This window comes from Astatotilapia calliptera, chromosome 15 (assembly GCF_900246225.1).
Source record: "Astatotilapia calliptera chromosome 15, fAstCal1.2, whole genome shotgun sequence".
In the NCBI taxonomy this organism is placed as follows: domain Eukaryota; kingdom Metazoa; phylum Chordata; class Actinopteri; order Cichliformes; family Cichlidae; genus Astatotilapia; species Astatotilapia calliptera.
In genome coordinates, this window is record NC_039316.1 from 3,358,065 (window position 1) to 3,366,525 (window position 8,461).

The window sequence follows — 8,461 nt, forward strand, 5'->3', positions numbered from 1 at the left end:
CCTCGTTCACATCCACACCAGGGACAGGTTGTAGATCGGCGAAAAGCGCAGCTTCGTATTCACCGCTCTGCCCTCTGGAACCTTTCTCAAGCTCAAGTTCTCTTTGCACTCCAACGTCTCCTGGGTCGGTTGAAGGGCTTCGGAGCAGGAAAAAAAGCACTGCACTCTCCACAATGGCGGCAATTCTCCGATCCCTTTTAAATAAGAAGGTAGAGTAAGATAATGAACGTGCAATATACAACTGTTTGTTTGGTTCAGTGTTTATGCACCAAACTCGGCTAACAACCTGCGCTGTTAGCTAGCAAAGTCACACGTTGTACACAGTCCACTCCTCCTTTTTGCAAGTACATGACAATATATTAAGTGATTGGTCAGCTAACAACAGGCTTTATTTACATCACGTGGACAGATATGATACGTCAATGGATCATTCAGACGTGCCTCTTGAGACCTTGCACAGACAGTGATTTAAAAGCTCTAAATAATGGTCTGATATGTCATTTCTCACAGGCCCCCCTCCAGCTGGGTCGTATGTGCTACTCATCCTCCTCAGTGGTAAGAGCCATCACTCAGGACCTTTTATAGCTTAGTAGTGGTGCCGTGTTATGCGCTAAGGGCCGTCTCTTCTGATTGTCAGAAGAGTATGCTTGTTTACTTTTGTCAGATTGTGTTACAGCATGACATTTGTTTATAACAGAGTAATATTTGCGTTATTGGAAAAACATATATGTGTGTGTGTATTTTGGTTAAGTTTTTGAATTAGCATAATTTCTAAATGATTTTATTTATCACTTCGAAGTGAGTCTTGGCTAAGAAAGCACAGGATGTCAGACTAAATTCCGAAGCCTTCCACCAAAACCTCAAAAGAGGCAATTTCTTTGCTCATTACAACATTAATTTCTTTGATTATGTTTATTGTGCATGTTTTCAATATTTTTTTGGCTAGTGTTTGAAATCTCAGTCAAAAGTATATCCATCACATCCAGTCAGAGACATCAATTTTTACAGTTGTTTGCACTGCAGCTTTGAATATTAAGATAAGATAAGATAAGATAACCTTTATTAGTCCCACACGTGGGAAATTTGTTTTGTCACAGCAGGAAGTGGACAGTGCAAAAGTTATGACGCAAAAATTAGAATACAATAAGAATAAATACAGTACACAGCTGTACAGAATAGAATAAAATAATATACTATATACAGTAGAATAAAATAGAATAAAAATATACAATAAGATAAAAATAGAATACGATTGCTATATACAACTGAGTAAAAATACAACGATGCCAGAAAAGATTATTGCACTTAGTGTTATTGCACATGTGTGGATGTGTGTGTTTGTTCAGTTAAAGTCTTTGTTGTGGAGTCTGACAGCAGTGGGGAGGAAAGACCTGCGAAATCTCTCCGTCCCACACCGTGGGTGCCGCAGTCTCCCACTGAAGGAGCTGCTCAGTGCTGTCACAGTCTGCTGCATGGGGTGGGAGACGTTGTCCAACAGGCTTTTGCCAATCCAAAGCTTTCCAGTGTTGAATAGTGGAACAAACCCTGATGGTACTTTTCCTGTTTCTTAAGGACATGACTTTCAGATACTGTTCATCTACTGCTGTAGATAATGTTTAGGCCTGCCACTTATTCTTTTGTCTTTCAGTTGTTGAGTTTCCTCTAATTTTTTCAAGGGAACAGTGCACAACATGCCAAGATATGAGACGTTTTGGGCTAATGGCTCTTTAAGAATCACCTTGTAGGTGCAAAACTACTATTTGATGCCAGTTTTTAGCATTTTTTCATTGACTCAACTACAGAAGTAGGAACAAATGATGTGTTTTTGCTACGAGTAACATTCTTCTGGAAGGACTGGACTGTAGCCAGTGTATAAAGAAAAACTTTGTAAGAGTTTCAAAAAGCCTGGAGAACTATTTCTCAAGACTATTCTAAAAAAATCCAATAAAATGAATAAATAAATAAATATGTCTCTTCGGTAGCAAAATATAAAGAAAAGTGGCTCAGGACTCTTGCACATTTTATATATGTTAAAGTTTAATAGATTCCCGGTGTTATTTTTTCTTTTTTTTTTCTCAAACTGAAGCTGTCTATTTTTCTGTCAGTCGACTGCTGCAGTGCTAATGGATATAGACCTTGACTTTTCCAGTGCATACGCACTGTATACTAAAAATCTATCTTGAGTTAGGAGGAGGAATGGGATTGGAACACGGGTAATGTAGCATGGAAGATGTACAGCTTTGCTTGGAAATGTCTGAGGCAAACTTAAATTAAACAATTCAAAATGAACCTGTAACACAGCTGAGTGCATGCAAAGTGAAGTAGAGCAAAATGCCTTGGAAAATAACTGCATATGTTGTGGTGATGAATGGATGCGATGGCGACTGATGCATCCAGATTGAATCATATGCTTCTTTGATCTTCTAGCCCACCACCAAGCTGTTCATCGATGGCAAGTTTGTCGAGTCCAACACGTCTGAGTGGCTTGACATCCACAACCCTGTAAGTATTCATAGATGAACTGTGCCCAACCTGCACAGAGGCTGGAGTAATGCGATCTGGCTGCAAGTATACAGTATAAAATTTGTTGTAGTAACTTGTGAATATTGGATGGAATAAATAAGTCCTGATTTGTCAAATTTTAATTGCCTAATATGTAAAACGACAGAAATCTGAGCCCAGTCTACACAACCCGTCATGCTTTATATCCTCCAAGAGACGAGACTAGTGCATAGCTTGTCAGATACTAGCCTCTTGCAAAACAGTGATGAGCGATTGTAGCATGAAAAGATATTCATCTACTTCCACCGCATAAGGATAAAAATAAATGTTTTTTGTTATTAATATTAATGAAATGATGCACATGCAAATAATGACTTCCCCTGCTCTCAGTTTGCTTGTCTGATTGTCTTTATGGACCGTGTCCTGTTCTGCAGGCCACTAATGAAGTGGTGGGACGTGTTCCTAAAGCTACACAGGAGGAGATGCTGGCAGCTGTGGACTCCTGCTCCAGAGCCTTTCGCTCCTGGTCCGAGACCTCCATCCTCAGCCGGCAGCAGATCTTCCTGCGCTACCAACAGCTCATCAAGGACAACATTGTAGGGAGATGGGTCACATATATGTCAAAATAATTTATTGATTTTGTTGAAATAATTCTCTCTAAATTCTTCTTCTAACATTTCAGAAAGAGCTGGCTAAGATCATCACTTTGGAACAGGGCAAAACTCTGGCTGATGCAGAGGGAGACGTATTTAGAGGACTGCGTAAGTAACGCATTGACTCGACTTTTAGTCTTCCTTTTAGTCTTTGGCGTCCTGATTAGATTAGTCCTGCTGTAGATATAGATAAGATCAAATTCCTCAAGTGAAGCAGTTTATACAACAGTCAACACTCTATGCAAAAAGGGACATTGAGCTTTAATTTAAAAGTGGACAGTAGTAATAGTTGGGCCATATTAGAGGCTTTAACCGCTTTTAATAAGGCTTTAGTTCCAAGAAGAAAAAGGCTGCAATGCTTTTGCAGCAGTACAATAATAACTCCTGATGTTAAAGTGTGTTCCTGTCTTCTGTAAAACACTTTTCACACTATGCTTTTAGCTGCACTCTATTTAAAGATAATTACGCAGCTTCCTTTGCTGAGGTGCACTCGTTCATTCTGGCAGCCTTGCATCAACGGGAATCATGTTTGGAAATTAAGGGCTGTGTGTGGTTGCAGACGAAGGAATTAATTTTTGTTTATTACAACACGCAGCTGCCAAGTAATTTTTTTTTGTTTCCTTTTTTTGTTCTTGGTGTTGATCCCAGTTTCAGGATGCCTAAATTATTCTGGCAGGCTAACTTTTCTATTATCAGCTGAAAGACAGGCTACATGTGCAGGTGCGCTGCAAGTACCGGGGCTAATGGTGCTTGAAATACTTACAAGTTTTATTACAGTTTTTTCATGGGAAATGGAGCTGGCAGGCTTTTCTTTTTTTAATCTTAAGAGGCAAATGTGTAAATTTCAATAATGGACTCATCAGTTAACTGTGTATGTGTTATTTCAGATTGCTTATCTAGGCACTTTGTTATTGGCTGACTTCCTAAATCCTTTTCTTGCTCATTCCTCAGAGGTGGTTGAACACGCCTGCAGCATTACATCCCTCATGCTGGGGGAAACCTTACCCTCCATCACCAAGGACATGGACACCTACACCTACCGCCTGCCCATCGGAGTGTGTGCCGGCATCGCCCCTTTCAACTTCCCCGCCATGATTCCTCTGTGGATGTTCCCTGTCGGGATGGTGTGCGGCAACACCTACCTGATGAAGCCCTCTGAGCGAGTCCCAGGCTGCACCATGCTTTTGGCCAAAATGCTCCAGGATGCCGGAGCACCAGATGGTACACTCAACATAATCCACGGACAGCATGCAGGTGAGTGCGTAATTCCCTGCTCATTGAGGAGCTCACAGTCTGTGTGTGTCATAAACAATAGAGAAAGGTCCAAGGATGGGTCAAACATTAATCATATACCCTTCTGGCAATATGTAGATAAGATATTTCCATAAACTGTGCAGCCTATATCTGTAAGTAATCTACAGGCATTGTTGAAGCAGGAGAATTTGAATCTCCGTATCAGTGCTCGTATATTGTGCCCTGAGGGTGTGACACAGAAGAACAGAAAATATTGACTTTTTTCCTTGTTTGTGCAGCGGTAAACTTCATCTGTGACCACCCGGCCATCAAAGCCATCAGTTTTGTGGGCTCCAACCAGGCTGGAGAGTACATCTACGAGCGGGGCTCAAAGAATGGCAAGAGAGTGCAGTCCAACATGGTATTCACAGACCGAATATGCTCTTCTTACACTGGCAGTGTTTAGATGGCACATGGTGACAGTAAATAATGGGGCAAGAATCAGCTGCCTCTCCAGTCAGGTCTTTGTCCTTGGTTGAAGTCCAACTCTTAATTGCTTTGGACAGCAGCTGGCAGCTGTAGTCCTTGTCCTGCTCTGAAGCTGGGTGACTTTGGTGTAACAAGATACAAACCAGCTTCTTGTGCTGGTTAGAGTGGCGCTTGAGTATGTAGAGCGACGCCTGTGAATCAAGTCCTTGACTGACACAAGAGCAGCAAAATAAGAGCAAAAAGCGCACCTAATAGTAAGTCTGTTGTGCTATCTGGGAAGAAAAATTAACAATTATTTGCAAAAATAAAGAAATAGTCGGGTGGATTGCAGGTATGTTGGTCTTGAGCTGGGAAACATACCTGCCAGATCTCATCTATAGTAAGTCCGTGTCTGGGAAATCCTGATGGAACTTAGTTTTATTTATTCATTTATTTTTTAGACTATTTTTAAAAATTGTTATTACTAATATGAATGAAAATGGGTAGTGGTCTATTTCCTGTTGCTGTTACCAAGACAGTGATTAAATCCTCTGCTGTCAGTCACTGGGATTTGTAGCATATGTGATTAGCGCTCTTATGTCTCTGTTTGATGTTCTGCACTCTTTTGGAGTGAAATCATACAGATTTTGTATCCTACATATTGCATTTAGGGTGCCAAGAACCATGGTGTGGTGATGCCTGATGCCAACAAAGAGAACACCATCAACCAGCTAGTGGGCGCTGCTTTTGGAGCAGCTGGCCAGCGCTGCATGGCTCTCTCCACTGCTATTTTTGTTGGGGAGTCTCGTGAATGGCTCCCAGAGCTGGTGCAGCGCTCTAAATCGCTCCGCGTAAACTCAGGTAACTTGTTGTGTAACCGTATCGCCATGAAAAATAAATAAATAAATTACGTCAGTTGGCATGCATACTGCCGTTTTTCTTACACGTCAAAATGTGTGTTTTAGGTGATCAGCCTGGGGCAGATGTGGGTCCCTTGATCACCCCAGAAGCCAAAGCCAGGGTAGAGTCTCTGATCCAGAGTGGGGTTGATGAAGGTGCCAAGCTGCTGCTGGACGGGAGAAATGTTAAAGTCAAAGGATATGAAAATGGAAACTTTGTAGGACCTACCATCTTAGCTGGTGTTATGGTGAGCTGAGAACTTTTAATTTGGGTCAGATGCTATTAAAGTAATGTTAAACTAAACTGTCTAGAATGTTTTAATGTAATAACATTTTTTTGTTTTTGGTAGGTGCTGTAATTATCTGAGGCAAAAATAAATGATCGCTTCAATCAGTTCAGTGTCTTTGATTAGGGTTGTTGGAAATGAAACAAAATCAGTCCTCATCTCCTTGAATGTGACCACAGATTTTGATTTTCCCCTCCTGCTGAGCACATCTTTAGAACAGACCTCTGTGAAAATTCAGATTTTTGGCTTTAAAAGTAGATTTAAAAATGCTTTTATTCGTAAGCCTGAACGTTTGAATCTTCAACAAGCAGCCCTCTCAGCATGAGAGTCCCCCCCCGATCCGTTCTGGTTTCTGGTTATAAGTGTTGAGTGTCACACAAAGCTGACCTTAAAATAGAAAGTAGCTGTAAGTGCTGTGAAATGCATTTAAAGCAGTTTTTCACCTTTCTTCCCCGACACAAACCTGCTCGTGCTTTGTTCTGTTAAGAATTCCTTTGTAGAGTTTGAAGTCCTGATCGTTTTCCCTCTGCTGTTCTTTTCAGCCCAACATGAAATGTTACAAAGAAGAGATCTTTGGACCGGTCCTTGTTGTCCTGGAGGCCGACAGCCTGGACGAAGCCATTTCTTTAATCAACCGAAACCCTTACGGTAACGGCACGGCCATCTTTACCACCAATGGAGCCACAGCTCGCAAATACACACACGAGGTGGACGTCGGCCAGGTGAGAGACTTTAAAACATGAAGCTCTTTGTTTGCTGAAGATATAGTTTCAAACAAGCGTGTTAACCGGCCACCTTTGTGGTATTTCAGGCCACGGTGAGTCACCCGTTTGAGCCTTGGATGAGTAAGCGGGTTTGCGTGGGAGGCGCTTTATTTCTGAAAAAGTAAAGCAGACATGTGAAGTGGGAATGTTTTTATTGGAGTGAAGCTGGTTTTACACTGCCAGCTGAAACTATGTCATATATTACCTGCCAATGCATTAAAACATGGACGAATCCCAAATGTGTGGATTAGTGCAGCAGGAGCCAAGTTGTAGTTCATCTTTGGACTGGCTGATAATTGAATGCTGGTCCAGTGGTGCTGATAGGCTCCTTAAATGTATATTCACGGGTCTGTTTTTATTGAAACTGTATGTTGATCTTGGATTTTAAACACCAGGCCTTACTCCCTTTGTAAGCTGGCCAAATTAAACAAATTATGCTTTGATCATTGTTGTATTTCTAGCCTGCATTAGATTTGTGTTTTCATAATCCACACATGCGTTTTTATAGATTGGTGTGAATGTGCCCATCCCCGTCCCACTCCCCATGTTCTCCTTCACTGGTTCCAGAGGTTCATTCAGGGGAGATACCAACTTCTATGGCAAGCAGGTAAATAGCAGAAGTAGTTTATTATCCCCTCAGATCATTGCTGTTCCCTCCACTGAAGTATTGAAAGAGCACAATGCAGACACTTTGTCATGTGCTAGATAGCTCACTGACATATCTGTTATCACTTTACCACTAGGGCATCCAATTCTACACTCAGATCAAGACTATTACGTCGCAGTGGAAGGCTGAGGATGCCACTCTGACAAGCCCGGCTGTCACAATGCCAACCATGGGACGCTAAGCTAAACTGACAGTGCATCTAACCTTCAGAGACTTCTTACATGCCTTAAGAAGCCCAACGAGGGATTGGAAGTGGTTACGATATCTTTTGATTGGTCAAATGTTCATACTGAGGATGATTACTTAGTGACTGGGCAGCAAAGAAAACGAATGTCAGGATTTACAAAGTTAAAACAAATACCGGTCACAATTTACATCTTTAGAAGTGAAGATAAAAAATGGACTTAATCAGTGATGCTGTGAATCTGTACATTGGTTTATTGCGTATTTTTTTGAACCCATTTTTCTCCTCACTTCCTGTACAGAGCAGTGGGATCATGACTTCATAGTGGCTAGTCCTTTTTCATGATCCGTTGAGTGCCGTGAAAGCACAAAGATCAGCGATTCTGACGCTGAGTAGTTACAGCAAATGTCTTCCACTGTTATCCCCTGTGTGTTTCATTAGCTTCATCGGTTCAATATGTGAATAGGCAAAAGCCTACATGAGAACATGGACACAGACATTTCCTCACTTCAGTGAAACTGACATAACCCTGCTGTATACTGTCCAATGTGGAGATTAGTGTGCGTGTCAAATTAAAGTTCACAGTTTTATACTGTACTGTCATAGTATTGGTCATGGGTTAAATATATTTCATGTCAAATATATTCTTTATTAACCATTACGATGGCATTTATAGTATGAAACTGTGCTGCAGTTAGTGTGGCTACTTGACTGAATAAAGCCACTATAACAGGACTCAGTTGTGGTGTGATTTCTGTTGAAATAATTCCGTTTTTGTTCATGTATTCATATAATGATAATAAT

General features: G+C 41.2%; 1 protein-coding gene across 1 annotated transcript; it reads left to right on the plus strand.

Annotated features, from left to right (window-relative positions):
• Positions 1-84: 84 nt before the first annotated feature.
• LOC113006910 (methylmalonate-semialdehyde dehydrogenase [acylating], mitochondrial-like) lies at positions 85-8,392 on the plus strand. Its single transcript, XM_026143157.1, has 12 exons — positions 85-209; positions 511-555; positions 2,428-2,502; positions 2,937-3,098; positions 3,185-3,263; positions 4,107-4,409; positions 4,688-4,809; positions 5,528-5,717; positions 5,822-6,003; positions 6,585-6,764; positions 7,315-7,413; positions 7,550-8,392. The coding sequence occupies exons 1-12, from the start codon at positions 174-176 to the stop codon at positions 7,652-7,654; spliced, it is 1,578 nt and encodes a 525-aa protein (XP_025998942.1). The 5' UTR covers positions 85-173; the 3' UTR covers positions 7,655-8,392.
• The last annotated feature ends 69 nt before the right edge of the window (positions 8,393-8,461 follow it).

Excerpts from the sequence above, each read along its gene's own strand:
- LOC113006910 (XM_026143157.1), top strand. The coding sequence starts at position 174 with ATGGCGGCAATTCTCCGATCCCTTTTAAATAAGAAG. Across the intron at positions 4,810-5,527 it reads AGAGAGTGCAGTCCAACATG|GGTGCCAAGAACCATGGTGT; the intron begins GTATTCACAGAC and ends TATTGCATTTAG. Across the intron at positions 6,004-6,584 it reads CCATCTTAGCTGGTGTTATG|CCCAACATGAAATGTTACAA; the intron begins GTGAGCTGAGAA and ends TGTTCTTTTCAG.